This window comes from Sciurus vulgaris (assembly GCF_902686455.1).
Source record: "Sciurus vulgaris genome assembly, chromosome: 6".
Classification (NCBI taxonomy): domain Eukaryota; kingdom Metazoa; phylum Chordata; class Mammalia; order Rodentia; family Sciuridae; genus Sciurus; species Sciurus vulgaris.
Window position 1 is genome coordinate 163,271,336 of NC_136466.1, and position 19,781 is coordinate 163,291,116.

At 38.2% G+C, this 19,781-nt stretch overlaps 1 protein-coding gene across 3 annotated transcripts in view; it reads left to right on the forward strand.

Annotated features, from left to right (window-relative positions):
- Positions 1-19,781, forward strand: part of CTNND2 (catenin delta 2) — a 904,448-nt gene that overhangs the window by 133,007 nt on the left and 751,660 nt on the right. For all 3 annotated transcript variants that reach the window (XM_079145292.1, XM_079145294.1, XM_079145293.1), the window contains exon 2: positions 16,844-16,980. In XM_079145292.1, coding sequence (XP_079001418.1) covers positions 16,844-16,980 — 137 coding nt within the window. The remainder of the gene's footprint in view (positions 1-16,843; positions 16,981-19,781) is intronic.

A 19,781-nucleotide genomic window follows, 5' to 3' on the forward strand; every position in this document is an offset into this window, starting at 1 on the left:
TACCAATGTACTACTATTGTATTTATTTAACTTAGTTTAAATATAGTATTCTTAAAATATTTAGAATTAGTGTATCTTAATATAACAAGTAGAAACAATGCAATGTTTTATCCAATTTTTTTATTTTTGAGTACTTGAGTTTTTTAACTCACACCACATGAATAAGAAATTATATTGTTTAATTTTTCTATACCTGTGGATCAGCTTCTTGTTGTAATTTAAAATTCTTATAGACTTTATAAACTCCTTTAATTTAGTTTGCTTTCATTTTTCAGATTGTTGTATGTGTGTGTGAATTCAGGTATAAAAACGTTTACACATAAAAGAAAGTTTTTCTTTTAGTTTATCCATGAAACTTTTTAGAATGTGTACTGGAGAAGATGATTAGTATTGGTTAAACTGTAAGCTCATCAACAAAGTACATGGGCAAATCACTGTTGAATTATCCTTTGATTATTTCACTAAGTAGAGATTTTAGGTATACATTTAAGTGGTGTGCTTCTTTAATTGCCTGATATGATGAGGCAGTTTGCTTAAATTATACCCTGAACAGGTGAATATCTGTGTGATCAGAATTTTAACATATCAAGAAGTTAAGAAATGCATTCTGATTTTTTTAAGAATGTATGGCTTAAATCACAGATCGAATTTTAGTGTAACATATGTGTGATTATAGTTCATTTTTCAATAAATATTGAGGAAACTGAGATCCAGGAAAACATTTTCTCAATAGGACAGTAATTAAGCTTGTACCGTTTATCTCTTAGATCTGTCATACAAAGCTACCACAGGTTTCTAATGCCTCCGGACTAAAGAAAATATATGCAAAATGGGACAGATGAAATTTTGTTTTCAAAGAGAACTTTGTATCACTTTTTTTTTTTTTTTTTTTGAAACCTGGGATTCAACTTAGGGGCAGTCAACCACTGAACCACATCCCCAGTCCTATTTTGTGTTTTATTTAGAGACAGGCTCTCACTGAGTTGCTTAGCACCTTGCTTTTGCTGAGGCTGGCTTTGAACTCGTGATTCTCCTATCTCAGCCTCCCAAGCCAATGGGATTACAGGCATGCACCACTGTACCTGGCTTCACTTTATCTTTTTTTACTGAGAAACTTTTGTAACTATGCCCTATCTTGCCCTCTTCTGGCTTATCAGTCAGGATTGGTTAGATATGCCACAATAACAAATATCCAAGTCTTAATGCTTATTAATTCAGGAGACTCACGCATCATGTCTGTTGCAAGTGGATAAACTTCCTCTTCCTCATCGTCACTGTACAACTTCTTAAGCCTCTTCCACGCTGGAATGACGCACATGGCTTCCCAAAGCAAGGAAACATGGAATGCAGACTCACGACTGACTTTCTCATGCTTCTGCTCCTTCATAATTTATTGACCCAAGCAAGTCATAACATCAAGGTTGATTTTAATTAAATGTTTTCCTAGATATAAAAGAAAAAAAAAAGAAAAACGAGTGAGTAACACTAATATTTACTCAGATGGATTTAACTCACCCCACCTTGCGTTGGGAAGAATGCAGTTGGTTCACACCAAGAACAGAAGGCTACTAGTGGAAGAATGGGAGGAAAGTCATGTGCCAGAAGAGTGGCTTGAATGTGAATACAGAAGAAATGAAAAGCCCTTGCCAAGAGAATCTGCTGAAGGTACTGCCAGAAAATGAATCATTGGAAACTTAGCACCAGTCGAAGCTAGATAATTGAGGATTATTATGGGCATTCACTAAGGGAGAACAGTTGAAACCTGAATGTACAAGGATCTATTTTTTAAATGAGGCGCAGTGTATGAATAAGATAAGATCATCATATGATATTAAAACAGTTTGTCCTCATCACTATTCATGTATAAGGGGCTATTGTTTTCTGCATATTTAATGAAAACTGTTGACAAAATACATCAACTCAACAAGATATCCAAAAATAGCATCATAAACTTCAGCAAAAATATTGACTGCTTACTTTTTAAATATGTGCCCACAATTCTGTAACATCTTCAAACTTCTTTAAAAATATTTAAGTGGACAAATATAAAATGTATTGTGAAGTCATGATTATATTCATGTTAATCTTCCATATATTCTTTTCCCTGATTGATTATTAGCATTGAACTTGCCTGTCAGCAACCAGAAATTTGTGATAAATCATAAATTCTGAGGGATCATGTAGAATAAATCTTGGGGATAGCAGCAGAGTCTCTGGCCTAGCCTAATTTTCATGCATCCCATTTGGCTCTAAAAGACCTTCATGAAACTATTGTAGTGTCAGAATTATGGAATGAACCCTAAAAGAACACAAAAATTGTTACTATATTCAGTATATCTTTGTTGTTGTTGTTGCAAATCTAAATTTATCCTTGATCCTTGTCCCTGGAATCATTTCTTTTAGCTTCTAGATTCCGTTTCTACCTTTCTCAGGTACAGACCAGGTTAGAAGTGCTTTAACAACATTCTTGCAAGTCAGGGGCTACAAGATCATAAGAACAAATACCCTTTTAGAGAGAAAAAAAATGCTCATTTAGAAGTATTCTATCATGTATTCATGGCCTATAAACCAAACTTAGCCTAACTTTTCTAAATGCCCCAAGAAGATTACCCTTCTTTAATGTAATTATTTTTCTCACTTTTTTATTGGTGCATTATAGTATATTTTATTATAGGACACACTGCCCTAGAACTTCACAATGAATAAACTAATATTTATCTCATCGTTTCTGTGAGTCAGGAACTCAGAAGCAGCTTAACTTGTTTCTAGAGCCACATTTCTTATAACGTTTCAGTCAAGGTCATCAGAAGGCATGCCTGGGGCTGCAGGATCTGCTCCCACCATATGGCCCACTCCTAAGGCTGTGGCTGTAGGCGTCAGTCCTTTGCATTTGGTTGATGGAGGCTTTAGTTTCTACTCCATGACCTCCTCATGGAACTTGAGTGTCCTCTCAATATGGCAGTTGATTCTGCAGAGTAAATGATGCAAGAGAGATCAAGATGGAAGTCACAAGGCCTGGTAGGACTTGCTTTTCTCAGAAGTCATGCACCTTTCCTCCACCATTTCTTTTTTAAAGAGGAACAAATCTAGACCACACTCAAAGGGGTGTGGATTAAACTCTACTTTCTGAAGAAAGAATCATCAAAGAATCTGTGGACATAATTTTAGATCATCACACTCTCCCAAGCCAATCCTAATAGAGGTGGTTAGAAACACTAAACAGATGAAATGCACGTGTTTTTATTAAGAGGTAAATGAAGAAAAAAAACAGTATCTGAGAGTCTTATTTTGAGGAAAGAAAGATTTGGTAAGGAAATATTATAAATTTGCCTTGAGGTGGGTAATGTTTAGATTGGTGCAAAATGAAATTTAAAAGAAAAAAATTGCAAAAGTCGGGTTAGGATCATTTTGCATAATGTACAATTGTTTGTCAATTGTGTAAAATTATTGATTACATACCAGAATATTTAAACCCCTAAAGAACAATATTTAATGAACATAAATGTGTATATATACACCAACCAAGAAGTTCTTTGTTTTGTAACCTTCACAAGTACAATATATATAAATTTGATTTCACACTCAAAACAAAGCTTACTTTTTTCTTGAAATCATATGATATAATAAGCAAATTATAACCCTGAGTCTTTCAAAATTTGTTGTTTGTGAGTAAAACTGTAAACATATCTTGCCAGCTATCAAAAATTATTTGACTCTATCTAGTTTTTCTTTTAAGACCAGAAGAAGTATTTATTTGAAAACTTTCCAAGTCAATGGTACCAACCAAAGCTGTATAAGAGTAGTGGAAACTCTGTGCTCTCTACTTACATTTAAATGACAATTTAGCTGCTGTCATGGGTTGAACATTTTGACTGACTGGAGATATTTACTTACAGTTAGAGATTTGGTCCTTGACCACCTATTGAGAGCCATTGGGAGGGAGGTGAAGTGGTTAAGCTCCAGTATCAAGAAATTGTGAAGTGTCAGATATGTATTTGCAATCAACATGAAGGGTAAATTGCCATAATTTGAGTGGACACTTTCAAATACTGGGCAACAAGAATATGTTGCAGACTAGTGTGTGACTGGCATTTGGAACTTTCTATTTAATAGATTGTGACAGTGTTGGTAATTCACAGTGGTTAAGTTGTTGTGGACTGGTATAGAGCATGATTTTTTTATTGGATTTTTATCATGTAGATCTGTGGTTGGATGGGAGATATAAAATGCAAAACTATATTTTTAAAAAATATTATTGGGAGAATATTGGGGAAGACAAGTTGTTTTTCACTTTCAAGCATGGATAGATACTGTTGAGCATCTTGCATAGATTCAGGGTGGGATGGATTCTGTCTGCTGGAGCTGTGTGTGAAGAGAACTCTAGCCTCAGAGACATGGGCTGTGACAGTACGTTCTGGATACTCACTGTCTGAGGAGCACTGTGTGAGGACCTTCTTTAAGTTTCAGCTAGAAGAACATTCAAACTATATTGAGTCTCTTTATTGTAGAAGGCATTAGAACTTCATCCATGCAAGGGGAGAGTCACAATTTAAGACACTCTGCTGTTTCAGTTTCTGCTATTATTATGTGAGGAGTTTGTAATTCCTGAATCCTGGACTTTTATTTGTCTGGCCTGAGAAGTGTCTTTGTAGCTTAGTACTGCCATCAATCAGCTGTTGAAACATATTTGCATTGTCTAGGGGAGCTACGATGGGTATTGATTCCAGAAGTGGCTCCCTGTCTAATTCTTACTAAATATGAATGCTGAAACATTGTCTTATCATGATCATTAATTTGATCTGGACATACCCATGGTAAATGTAGACATAGCTTAGATTGGCACAAATATAAATGCTTTGGCTACTTTAATTCTATGTATATATTACTCAAACTCATACATTTAGATGTAACTATTGTACAAACCTGAGCTGATTCATAGAAAACTTATATATCAATCAGTATTGTAAGAGTAAGTTTTTTGGCATTTTAAATCTTTGACTTGTTCAATAAACATTAATGAGATCAACTCCTTACTAGGCACCAATTTAGGCACAGGGGTCATAAATATGAATAAGTGGGCATGATGACACACACCTGGAATCCCATCAGCTAGAGAGGCTAAGGCAGGAGGATCACACGTTCAAAGCCAGCCTCAGCAACTTAGTGAGACCCTGTCTCAAAATAAAAAATAACAAGGGCTGATTCCATGGTTAATTGCCCCAGGTTCATTCCTTGGTATGTATGTATCTATTGATCTATTTTGTGTGTGTGTGTGTGTGTGTGTGTGTGTGTGTGTGTATGAAACAGTTTCCATGCTCAGAAAATTCATGACCTAATTAGGAGCTATAAAATGTAAATTTATGGTGTTTCCATAAATTTCTGTATATCATTGATTTAATAACACTCTTAGTTGCAAGTGACAGAAAATCTATCCCAAATAGCTTGGAGGAAAAGGGGACCACAGTCATATCAAGAAGCATCCTATTTTCAAAATCCTTAAAGATTTTTTTTTTTTTAATCCCAGAAGAGGACAGATCATTACTGCTCATGGTGATAAATGCAGTGCCTGGGGAAGATTCCCACTGTCAAGGTGACAGTGAGGAGCAAGTGATTCATGTTGTCTAGACTTGTGCAGAGGGCTGGGAGAGGAAGAAACAAGTGGGCAGGATCTGGAAGGAGAAGGAATCGAGTTTGACAGCAGTCCTGATGAGGAGAACTGTGAATGCAGAATTCCATTCAGTGAGATGTGCTGGGAGCTGAAGGAAACTTGGAGTACCGTAGCATGGGTGTGCTGGGATGGGGGGGCAGAGGAGCAAGTGTGGAGAACAGAGAATCAAATACGGGCCACGGAACATGGGTGGTGGGACAGCTTCCTCCATGGTACAAAGGAGACCAGACTTCATCGTTTGTGGCAATGATTTCCAAATGTTTTCTTTCCGTCAATTTACAGGTTTAAATTCCCCTTGTGAATTTTAATGGAAGTGAACAAGATAGAATTGGAAATATAGTGCATTGCATGTTATAAGGCTTCCTATTTCAATACTTTTTTTCTCCCCGGTGAAAATATGTGATTAAGTATCACTGGGTCATGATCTAAGATATATTTCCTGTCTCAGAGTTTGAAAGCCTCTGGTCTGGGCACTGAAGACCAGTGAAATAAATTTAGAAAACAGGGTGTCATGATCAGATTTTGGGTGAAGGAGATTGATGCTCCCAATAAATAGTGTAGAGAATTGTTTGAAGGGAGCAATGATACAGGAAGACAGGCAGGTTAGGAAGATTTTGCAAGTGTCCTGGTAAGAGATGAAGAACCACGTGGAATTTTATCTTTTGTGGAGCTGTCTGGGAGCCTTGTGTAATTAGGCCTATTGGATGTCAAGTGTGAGGTCTCCATTAGTAGTAAGCATCTGAGATATTATTTGCACACCCAATCTCTGTTGTGCAAGGTCTTGCAAAGACAAATGCAAATGAGGTTCAGTGACAGGAAATAGGCGTGGACTCCTTGCAAATTTACTTGTAAGACATTGGCTTTCAAACTCATTCTCCTGGTCCACTGGGATTCCTGAGTTGTGGAGAACATCTCATGCTACTTGTTAATAATACACTTGTTACAAATTGGTTATTTTCTAATATTAACAAGTCCAAATTCAAGATCATACACAAATTCAAGGTCATCACTAAACTTTTAAAAATACTCTTCAAGGCCTCTCAGATTATACACATGCCCACAGTTTATTATCCTACAGTGTGTTTAGGCTCACTCTTGTTGTTTCTCGAATCCCAGTCGGGTTACCCACCTTTCTTGCCCCTCTCATCCTACTTTATGCAGTTATTTTGATTCTCTCCTCTCTGCTTGTAACCCTGCTAAGGTTTTGATCTGGAATGTCCCCAAAAGCCTCTGTGATAAAAACAAGGTCCCCTGTGCAGCAAGGTTCAGGGGTAGGGCTTTGAGGCAATGATTAGTTCATGAGCATTGTAACATCAACACTGGATTAATTCAACTGATTGGTTAATAATCTGATTAGACTCCTGCTTTGTAACTGAAGGCAAGTGGGCACGTCTGGAAGAAACAGGTCACTGGAAATACATTGTTGGGGAATGAATCTTGTCCTCCCATCTCCTTTTTCCTCTCTCTTCTGCTTCCTGGCTGCCATGAGCTGAGCTGCTTTCCACCACCATGCCCTTCTGCCATGATGTCCTTCCTCACGTGAGCTCTGGCCCAGAATAATGGAGTCAACTAACCATGGGCTAAGAACTCTGAAGCTAAGAGCTGAAGTGACTCGTTCCTCCTCAGGTTTTGGTCACGGTGATGAAGAGCTGTCTGACAAACCCTCTGCCTTTGTTCTGACACCCATTCAGGCTCTTGTCTTCCTCCAGCACTTCCCCTCCTGAGAGTCTGTGGGAGCCCTTATTGCAGTTGAAGAACCTTTCCTCTCTCACCATTGGAACTTTACCTCTTGGCTGGCTTTGTTTCACCTGGCGTTGGCTCTGGCTCTGGCGTCGCAGTTTATAAGCTTGTCTGGAACAGGGTTCAGGGGATCAGACACCCACCGCATCTACTGGGCTTGTTTTCTGAAAGCACCACCTTTTAAATACGTTTTTAAAAGATAAGTTGTTAGCATAATATATGTTAAGACTAGATGGAAATGTTTGTTACCTCTGGGAAATAGGCCTGGGGGACACTCAGAGGGAAGAGCCCAAAGGAAGACCGTCTCCTCTCCTCACTGATCTCATTCTGCTCCATTTTGGCTGCTTACAGTATCTCCCAAGTGTGAGAACTGCCATCACATCTTGCTCTCTGGTATCCTCCACAAAATCTTATTTATACCTTCAGATATAATTTAGGTCACTAAGAATAATAATCCAGGTGGATCTGAAGTCAGATACTCAGGTTGGTGGCCTCCTCCTCAATGATTAATAGCCCATGCTATTAGGACAGGCTTGCTGACCCTCTCAGCTTGTTTGGCCTGCAGCTGTTCCCACTTCTCTCAACATGTGGGTGGAACTGTCGTCCCTGGCCTTTGACTTGTGAGTGAATCCAACACGCAGATCCCTGCAGCTCTTCATGATTCCATCACATCTTCATATAGCAACGAATGGCAGTGTCCGTGACTCTACCTGACCCTCACCCCACATCTTAGGTACATTTTCCCCAGCCCCTGACTTTGCCTCCCAATGCCTTTGCAGCTGCTTCGAATGGTGTTCAGTACTGCTGCTTGCTGTCCTTGGGGGCTGTGCTCCATAGGGTTCGTCAGCTTTCTTTTTGTAAGTTTCTGGTTACATTTATCAAGTCCTAGAAGCCTACTTGATTGATGATTCTACCTGAAAATCCAAATATCAGGGTACACCATTCTCAAGCAATTGACAGAAGCAAAAGCCTTTCTGAAAAGCACTTTCTTGAGTCATAATAAATCATTCAAATACCATACAGAAAAATGCTCCTAATGTAAAGCCCATTTTACTTACGTTATATGCTCTAGTAAGCAACCATTATTGATTTTACTCTAATAGTTCATGCATTAACTCAACAAATACTTATTAACTGGCTGCTATATATCAGAAGCTGATGCAGGTGTGGTAAATTGAAGATAGATCAAGACAAATTGAGTTTCTGCCCTAATTGTATTTAGTTTTGACAATGATTAATTATTATATTATTTGTATTATGACAAGCAATAATTTCAGATTTCTCTTTTGAAAGTAAGATGTAAGGATGGATATATTTGTTTGTGGACAGAACACATGTAAGAGAGAATGAGGCTGTGTCTGGTCCTGGTAATGACATGCTAACTGCAAATTTAGAATTGGAGTTTGGGTGGCCACAGCGATTCCCCAAATTAGGTGTTCTATATTGGTGATGAGGCCACTAGTTGATGTAATGCATGCATTTTGTGCATCCTGATATTAATAAAGAGATGTTTATGCTCAGTGTTACACAGTATTTTAGGTGTTGCTTGTGGAGCAGAAGATTATCAAAATCAATTATGTTGAAATATATTAAATTTTATAACATTAAATCACTCACATTCACATTTGGCTTTTAAGTGACAATATCTGGATCCAGGGCAGGGAGGGGCTGCCATGCAGAAGATCAGAAGATAACTTTGATCCACAGGAGGGAAGGGTGTAAGGTGAGGCGAGGCTATACACAGGGTGTGCTTGTTTGGTGTGAGAAGGATCCAGGAAAGTCACATCAGATGTTCGGGGATGACGTTGTCAACTGAAGCTAACAAGTGGAAGTGTGAGAAGATTCACAGAAGCTTTTACCAACTCTAAAGTAGAACGTGGAGGGACCTGCCTGGAGAAAAGGAAAACGGGGAAACAAGGCTTGACAAGCAAGACTTGGAAAGCATCAGGCTGTTCATTCCCTGGTTCACATCCCTGTGTGGTTTCTGTCTGGTGCATTCAACTGCCAGGTTTTATCAGTGAAGGAGAATCACAGGCAGATTGGTTTGGGGTTGAGGGTTTGTAGCAAGGCCACCTTCTGCTATAGTTTGGATCTTGAAAAGCTTCATGTGTTTCAAGGGTGGTGCTATTAGGAGGTGGTGGAATCTTTAGAAGGTAGGTCCTAAGGGGAAGTTTGTGGGTCACTGGTGGTGCACCTCTTCTCTTCATCTTCCATCTTCCTCTTCCTGGCTTATGAGTGTGCATTTCGCTCTACTATGAACCCCCACCTATTGCGTCTGGCATCCCCACCAGAAGCCTAAAACCAATGGGTCCACATGATCTTGGACTGGAACCCAAGATTGATGAGCTAAATAAATAAGTCTTTTACTTATTTTAAGATATTTTATTATAGTGATGAAAAGCTGACTAACATAGAAAAATGTGGATGGATTTGGAGTTGAAGGTTTGTAGGCAAGGTCTCCTTCCCTTGCTCCAAGTTTGTTCTACCTGTTTTCGCCCATAGCCATTCCACATCTTGACCCATGACCACGCACTCAGACTAAACCCTGGGGACCATCCAGATTTCCCTATCCTTCTTGCATGTACCACATGGAGTCTGTCAGTTATCCTGAAAGTTCTTCCTTCAAATTTATCCACAATATGACATCTCACAACCTCTACTGCTCAGGATTAAGACACCAGATAACTCATCAAAGAGTTGATTATTGAGTATAGAACAAGGCTATAAATGAAACTGTGCAGTGATAAAAATCTTCTACTTTTCACTGCCCAATATAGTAGCGACAGGCCAGAGTGGCTGAGTCCTTGAAATGTGAATAGTACAACTGAGGAGCTGAATTTTAATATTAATATTCAATTAAAATGTAAATGGCCACATGTGACAAGGGGACTGCTACACTGGACATTGCAAGTCTAACTAATTGTGTGCTATTGAGTCCAACAGCAGCAAAGGATTTGAAGATGCTGGAATTTGAAGCAGGTGGTACATGCTCACCTGGGAGGAATAAAGAAACAGGCCTCTGTGACGTCAGAGTGATAGGGCCATGGAAGTGACAATGTGAGAGAATAATTGAAAAGATAATAGTTCAGGAACCACAAAGAAGGGGTGGGCAGCTCAGTAGGAGCCAAGACCATATCATGGCCAAAAGAGCTTATTGTCAAATTGCAGGTGAGGGAGAATCAAGCAACTATAGCATGTAAATGCTGGGTGGCTCACTTAGCTGGGTGACTGACATGGAACCCATCAGTTATTTTGTTGAAGATAGCCATGTGTTGATGCCAGAGTCATTAGTTGCTAGGCAAAAATGACCAAAGAAGGAGCAAATTGAAATATTAAAAAAAAAAAAAAACTTTAAGTTGTTTTCTTTCTCTATGATGGGTAGCAATAAAATATGACATTTAATGTATTTCCTGAATCAGAAGGAACAGTGTTTGATCTTCCAAAATGCAAATGACATTTTACCATGTTACTAAGTATAAAGTAGATTTATAGTATCTCATGTTTGGGAAAGAAATGTTTGGAGTATTCTTCGGACACCACAAAATCTTATTACATTTGGATATGAGTTCAAATTGAAAGGGAGCCTGCATGTGGTGTGGCTACCAGCTTTCCCTATTATTGTCACTCCAGCCAACTTCTCTGAATTTCTGAATGCTGCTTCAATGAGAATGGAAGTATTATGGTTGTTTTTAAGGTAGTATTTTGTTCTCTAGGCTTATTTCACACTGAAGAGACACAATCCTTTTTAACTCGTGATCCACGTGTGCTGATTTGAAGCAAGAGGTGGGCCTTCTCTCAACACTTTAATTCATTTTAGATTGCACCCTGCTACCATCAGTTACAAGACTCCCATGTTCATGCCCCTGGGGGAATTTACGGAAGGAAATCTGAGAATAACCAAATCCTTCTTTTTTTAGCATAATGTCTGCTTGGGAAACTATAACAAAATAACAGTAAGCAACAAAAATTTAGTTTTTAAATTTTTTAATTTTTGTTTTAATTAGTTATACATGATAGCAGAATGCATTTCAATTCATTGTACATGAATGGAGCACAACTATTCATTTCTTTGGTTGTACATGATGTAGATTCCATACCATTCATTTGATCATACAGGTACCTACTTAACAGTGTTAATCACATTCTACCACATTTCCCTCTCCCCTGCCCCCTTCCCTCCCCTCACTCCCCTCTGCCCAATCCAGAGTTCCTCCATTTATCCCTTACCCCCACTCCCATTGTGGGTTAGCATGCACATATCAGAGAAAATGTTTGGCCTTTGGTTTTTTGGGATTGGTTTATCTTGCTTAGCATAATATTTTCCAACTCCGTTTACCTGCAAATGCCATAATTTTAGTCTCCTTTAAGACTAATATTCCATCCTATATATATGTCATGGTTTCTTGATCCATTCATCTATTATTGAAGGGCATCTAGGTTGGTTATATCATTTAGCTATTGTGAGTTGAGCTCTATAAACATTGATGTGATTGCATCACTATAGTATGCAGATTTTAAGACTTTTGGGTATAGACTGAGGAGTGGGATAGCTGGGTCAAATGATGGTTCCATTTCAGGTTTTCTAAGAAATCCCCATACTCTTTTCCAGAGTGGTTGCGCTAATTTGTAGTCCTACCAGCAATGTATGAGTGAACCTTTTCCCCCACATCCTCACCAACACTTATTGTTGCTTGTATTCTTGATCATTGCCATTCTGACTGAAGTGAGATGATATCTTAGCTTTGATTTGCATTTCTGTAATTACTAGAGGTATTGAACACCTTTTAATATATTTGTTGATAGATTGTATGTCTTCTTCTGTGAAGTGTCTGACCAGTTCCTTAGCTCATAACTGGCTAGGTTATGTGGGGTTTGTTGTTATTGTTGTTTTTGGTGTTAAGTGTTTTTGAGTTCTTTGTATACCCTGGAGATTAGTGCTCTATCTGATATGCATGTGGTACAAATTATCTCCTACTCTGTAGGCTCTCTCTTCACATTATTGATTGTTTCCTTTGCTGAGAAGAAAATTTTAGTTTGACTCCATCCCATCTGTTTATTCCTGATTTTATTTCTTGTGTTTTGGGAGTCTTGATGAAGATTTTGGCCTGGTTTTTCTTCTATTAAGTCTCTGGTCTAATTCCGAGGTCCTTGATCATTTGACTTGAGTTTTGTACAGGGCGAGAGATAGGAATTTAATTTCATTTTGCTGCATATGGATTTCCAGTTTTCCCAGCACCATTTGTTGAAGAGGCTGTTTTTCCTCCAGTGGCACCTTTGGCGCCTTTGTCTAGTAGGAGATAACTGTATTTATGTGTGTTTGTCTCTGTGTCTTCTATTCTGTACTACTGGTCTGCCTGTCTGTTTTGGTGGCAATACCATGCTGCTTTTGTTACTATAGCTTTGAAATATACTTTAAGTTCTACTACTGAGATGTCTCCAGCTTCACTCTTCTTGCTAAGGATTGCTTTAGCTATTCTGGGTCTCTTATTTTTCCAAATTTATTTTTTACTCTTCTGGCAACTGAAAGTCCAAGATCAAAGTGCCCTTAGGATTGGTTCCTGTGACACCTCTCTTTCTGGCTTGCAGGTGGCATTTTCTTGCTGTATCTTTACATGACTTTGCAACAGTGTGTACACAAGGATATTTTGCTTTTTCTCTTTCCCTTTTCTTATGAGAACAACAATCCTTTTGGATTAGGGCCCTGACCTCGTGACCTCATATAACCTTAATTACCTCATTAAAGGCCTTGACTTCAAATACAGCCATACAGGGAATCAGAGCTGTATATTCAGAGGACAAATCTCAGTGCATAGTACTGCTCATGTTTCTGTGGGTGCAGAGCAGCATGACTTGAACTGGAAACAGTTTTGTTTTGCTGTTTTATGGACAAGGATTTGATAGTGCTGAATTCTGCTAGAACAGACAAGCCCTGAATTCAGGGCTGTTTTTCCCTCTCTACTCTCTTTTTTTCTCATGTGGAAAATGGGCCTAAAATGTCACTTGTATATTTACAGATTATAACTCTATTACCCAGAAAGACTTCTCACATAGAAATTCTGTGAAGGGTCTGAAGACTTGTATATAAAGGAATAAATCTGTCTTGAATAGTCACTGAACTTGTAGCAGATTTAAATGATTGAGGTGATGCATTTTTCTATATCACGTTGGTAAAGGAGCGAGAGGCTGAGGCCAGCGCTGCTGACACGGTGGGGAAGTGACTTTCTCATTACACCACCAGGGGGCAGATGTGCTGGCTCAGTCTGGCTGGGGGACCCTGTGTCTTTGGCGACCAGAAGTCTGAAAAATGTACACATTGCTTAATGGTTCTGCTTCTGGAAATTTGTTGAAAATGTCAGAGATGCAAAAATGGGATAAAAATTACAAATAAGGAATAAGTAAGTACATCTTGATGTGTACAGATTATCAAAATACTGAGTAATCATTACATCATTAAACTGTAGAGCAATTATTGTTGATATAAGAAATTGTTCATGAGATGTTGCTGAGCAGTAAAACAGTTTTTCACAAATATTACCTTAGTTCTCCATTATGTAAAAATCTCTATACAGATAAGGTATAGAAGAAAAAACATGATTCGAATCCCACAGTAAACACATTCATAGGGAGCGCAGCATTGTGGACGGTTGCTCTTCCTTTATTTCTGCCTTCTCTTTGCTTCCCTGTGTTTGGTAATTCCCTGGGTTTAACATAGTTTAAATACTAATTTTTAGTGGATTAGTTCTGATTAAGACTAAAGTATTTGGCCATATTATTGCAAAGTACGGAAGCTTAATGCTTTTTATACTTACCATAAGGTAATCTAGGGCTTGGTTGCAGCAGGTCCTTTTGCATATTTTATTCATCTCTTCTTTTGCTCCAAGCCAGGAACATGGAAGTGGAAGTTGGCAGTCTTGGCCATCCGGACATGGTGGTGACCAGTGCTTAAGTTAAATCTGGATATTAAGAACTATAAGCCATGGACATTATTCCAAATCATTTGCAGGCAGTCCTGATGACTGCCTTAGGCAGCAGTAGCTCTGTGTGGTGGAATAAGACCTGAAGAGTTCACTCCTTTCTGTTACTGCTAGAGAAAGAAGAGGCAAACAGTCCTAAACTTGCCTTGAACATGTGGGTCAAGTTGGTCAGTTACCAAAGAATAAAACTTGATTTGGTGCCTCTTAAAGCCAATATTTTATTATAAGAGGCTATTGTCATACTTTTAAGGGTGATACGTTGTAAAAATTAGGTGGTAGACTAGCATTTAGGAGGCAGAACAGGTTAATGAAAATAGACATCAAAAAACACTAAAATAGGAATGAAAGGGCAGAAAACATGAGTTCTAGACCCACTTATGTTCATTAATATATTTAAGACCTTAGACATTTTGTCAGAAAATATATTAAAAATCACTAGCCCAGAACCTGAATTAACATGGGCCAAATGAAGTTTAGAGAACACAAATATTAGAATAATAATTGAAAACATGAAACTCCCTTCTCAGAGACAACGCTCCTGTGTTGAGTCCCATTTGGAAGCCATCATGGTACATCCTGGTTAGGGAGGGTCTTGGTGACCAGAGTTGACCAAACACCCAGAGCTGTGACTTTCCTTCCTTCTGACATTCTACCCTGCACCTCTCATCTCCCAAACCCCTCTTATGTGGAAGGTCCTGGGTCTCAGTTACTTTATCTGGGCACAGCGTTTATTAATGTATCTGTATTCTACATAGTTATGAGACTTGGATCAAGTAAGAAAACCATATCAGAAAACAATGCAGATACATAAATATACTTTGATCTTCCCAGCCCCACCACCAAAATGACTTGAGTCTCTTTCTTTCATCCTGTTGGTTTCCATCCCCTCACATAGTTTGAACATTTTAAGCAAGGTTGCATTTTGCCAAATCATATTTGATCTGATTTATACTCTTTGCTCAAATTGTTTTCTTAATCCTACTAACTGAAAATCTCAAAGATTAATTTCCCCAATGTTATTCTGATCTCCTGTGATGAAATCATAGTAAGTTGCTTCAAAATGTAAAAGTAAATCAAAAGGCAGTTGGAAGGTTCAACAACAAAAAAAATTTGAATGACATTTTCTATTATTCTGTGTTTTAAGTAAAATCGTATAATTGGGCTATATAATTTTGTCTAGACCTATGTTATGTGATAAATGTAGCTAATAACACAGGCAAAGGACTACTTTGAAAATTATGTCACTTAGTGTAAAAGCAGTGATACTCGGGTGCACTATAATAGGGAATATCCTTTAATATCACACAACACTGGTCCTTACAGGGCATGGAATATACTAGGTTTAGGCATGAAAACATGTTTTATTTCCTCCCAGCTTTTTATTGAGATGTGTCTTTTGTAATGACTTGATAAAAACGACTCTGAGTTAGTTATTGGTTACTCTGTTGATGATCATTGCTAGATGATGTGTGTAATAAATACTTCCGTGTTTGTCTTAGTCCATTTGGGCTGCTCTTAAAAAATATTGGTATTGCTGGGCTTGGTGGCACATACCTGTAATCCCTGTGGCTTGGGAGACTTAGGCAGGAGGATCACAAGTTCAAAGCCAGCCTCGGCAACTCAGTGAGGCCCTGAATAAGACCTTGTCTCAAAAGAGCTGAGGATGTGGCTCACTGGTTTAGCACCCCTGGGTTCAATCTCTGGTATCAAAAACAAAAACAAAAACAAACAAACAAAAACTTGTCATATCTTACAGTTCTAAAGACTAAGTCCAAGATGAAGGCACTCAAGGATTCACTATCTATTTATGCACTAGGGTTAATGTGATTTGAGTTTCTGGGTTTTTTTTCCCCCCGCATAAATAAACTCACACAAAATAAAGTGTGGAAATGGGCTTTTTCTGTTTTTGTTGCTGTCTGTTCTGGAGTAAGAGCTAGGTAAATATTTGTGGGATGGACTAGTTACTTACTGTATTTCACAGTGCCAACAAAGATTTTTATGTTAATTTCATGATTGGTAATTGTGGATCATGCATATCGGATGATCTCCTTACAGTGGTTAGACTTGAGTTACAAATATACCAATGGACAAGAGTAATAAAGTTGCCTAAAACATAGGAATTTGCAGTTGCAGTAGCTTCTTAGACTCATTGCTTTTTCGTCTCTTTACTCTTCGTTGGAGTCTTGCTTATTTCTTCCCCCTCTTGCCCTTTCTTGCCCACTGATCTCAGAGACAGAATGCAAAGGCATGAGCAGGCCACTGCATATTTGCTTGGGGTGGACATAAGGAGAAGGTGTTCTGTTTCCTCCTATTGTTTCCTCTTCTACCATTGGGTGATGTTCTGCAAGCAGTTCGTAAATTTCTCCATTCCCACCTGTGCTTCTGGGGCCACCTGATGGGGATATCTGTTGATAGTGACCATGTCCAGTTTCCTGAGCCTGCCTGTCTTTTTGCATTGCAGGAGCTATGCCTGTCCCAGACCAGCCTTCGTCAGCCTCTGAGAAGACCAGCTCCCTGAGCCCTGGCTTAAACACCTCCAATGGGGACGGCTCTGAAACGGAGACCACCTCCGCCATCCTCGCCTCGGTAAAAGAACAGGTAGAAACATTCCATTTTTGTGACATCGGTATATGCAGCCCCATTGAAAAAGAAAAGCTGATTTTCCACATGAACAATGATGATTAAATTGTTATTTAAGAGAAACATAATTTTCTTGTAGAATATTGGTATTTGTCATATAAATAAAATGTGGTCAAAATTGCCAGGCATGATGGTGTATGGCTATAATTACAGCAACTTGGGTGTCTGAGGCAGGAGGATGGAAAGTTTGAAGCCAGCCTTAGCAACTTAGTGAGAACCTGTCTCAAAATAAAACATAAAATGAACTGAGGATGTGTTCAGTGGTAAAGTGACTAAGGTTTAGTCCCTAGTATGAGAAAAAAAAGTTAAAATTGCTTTTAACTTCACAATATCAGCAACTTTCCTTGGAAAATCTTCCATAGGGGAAAAAACTTTCCTGTAGGAAAAGATTGGGAAGATTTGTTGCTTAACCTGGTATTTAATGTCATTAAACATATGAAGCCAAATAGTTGGTCTTTAGAAAATATAAATAAATTGCCAACATATGTCCAGGAGGCAAAAATTTAGTAGATATTGACAGTGAATGAATATTCAATTAGATCAAGGAAAACTGGTTTTCCCAGTGTTTCTGAGGTGGATCTCGAAAGACACATTCCAGATCCTTTCAAAGGATCTGCTTTCAAAGTAATCAAAATCTGAATGATACCTCCCTATTTTACTTTGCTATTAAACTGGTAAGTAAATTCTGAATCTGAGATTTAAAAGAAATCATTTCATGAAAGTCATGCTCCTTGTCAATAAAAAATGATAAATGATTGAAGAATGCCAAATGACCACAATTTTTTAATTTCCTTCTGAGTATTTGTTAGAAAATAAAATCGGTATTCCTAAATATTTAAAAATTTTAATTAACTATGTTAATTTTGTACTTACTTATGGGATTCAGGTTTATATTTTGGAACATGTATTATTTATATAATCTATAATGATCAGATCAGGGTAATTAGTGTTTCCATCTGCCATTATCATTTCTATGTGTTGGAAACCTTCAAATTCTTCTCTCGTTATTTTGAAATGCATAATAAATTGTTATAGACTGTGGTTACCTTGGTATGCTGTGAAACACCACAGCCAGTTTCCCCTCTAGCTGTGCTTAGGGTACCCATTATCCAGCTGCTCCCTACCCCCACTCTTCTTTCCTTTCTAACTTCTAGTGGCATCTCCTACTCTCTCCCGTGCTCAGATTATTTCATTCAGTGACGGTGAATTAGTGCCTGCCATGGGAGGATTGGCATGACCGGCCAACTCCAGAAAGTAGGCGGAAGAGTGTAGCTGGAAACTGGCAATGAAGGACAGTAGCTGTGCTCAAGAAGAAGGCTCCTCAGTAGAGAAGTTCTGTTTAGTAAGTAGGAACTGATCAGGAGAAGCTAGGAAGCCACCTGCATGACCAAGCTATCAAGAGAGCCAAGGGAAGATGTTCTGACAAAGGATCAACGATACCGTCAGTCAAAAGTGTGGCGCCCATTCAGGAAGTGTGGAGTGGTTGGGTCCGGAAGGGGAGCTGGATAGATAGATTGGATTGTCTAGTTCTGGGTCATGGATGGTGAGCAAGAAACTGCAATGAGCATCAGGTGGTAATGCTTGAACAGTTTGCTTTCAAAAGCCCATTCTTGATTGTTCTGATTATATTTAAGGAGTAGTAGAAAAGGGGGCCAAAGAGGGGCTTCCTTCCACTCCCCCAAATTGGAGATACTGCTTTGTATTAATTGAGTTTGATCATGGTTTCTTACCCTGGTGTGATCTGGAAGTCCTGCTAGGCTTTAATGTGGTGTTAAATATAAAACAGAAGGGATAAATTTAACCAGAATGCTCCAAGACTTGTCTGAGAAACATTTCATCAAAAGTAACATTTTATCAGAGAATTTAATATAACTCAATCAATGAAGACATGCCATGTTCCTGTGTGGAAAAGCTTGATAGCTTCACAGTATTACTCTCCCAAATTAATATAAAGATTTTAAACCATTGTAATCAGCTTTGTGTGGCTGGTTGTTCACTTCAAACTAGTATTTTTAAAGATTATAGGGAAGCATAAATATATTGAGGGTTCAAGGAAAATTGATAGGATCTATCTTATCAAACATCCTAATCACAGAAGTATTCAGTTGGCTAGAAATAGAAAAAATGATCCTGTAGATCTTAATGGAGAGTACAGAACAGATTCAAATACAAATAGGGGGCTTACGTCATTGAAAGTTTGCATTTCTTTTCAGTACAAAGCAGTGGTTTAAATGGCATTAGCATAACTGACTCAACTTCTGGAAGGAAAGTTGTTAAATCACAACCCATGTAGAAATAAGTCTCAAAAGGAAAGCCTTGCAATTGTAAAAATGCTTTGAAGAAGCATTGGGGACATATTCATATAAATTAATGGCAAAGAGGCTTTGAGGAAGTCAGGAAGCTCTGAAGCCATCTACAAATGGCAGATGCATATGGCAGTGTGAATACTAGCAATAATAGCAAGGCAAAATTAAACAGAAGAGTAGAAACACAAACCAAGAGAGAATATAGACCATGTGCATAACAAAATGTTGCTAAAATTAATGAAACTTCCTGATGTTCATGAGAAATAAAAAGCATAGGTAACTAGGCCAAGGATACGGGCATGGGTTTACAGAAGAAAACTGCAAACAATAAATGGATGTATGAAATGTCTTTCATTTGAATATTCTCATCAGGGCATTAAATTTTAAGTGAAATTATTTCTTTTTTAATCTACCAGATAAACAAATGTTTAAAAAAATAGTATATAGTATTTG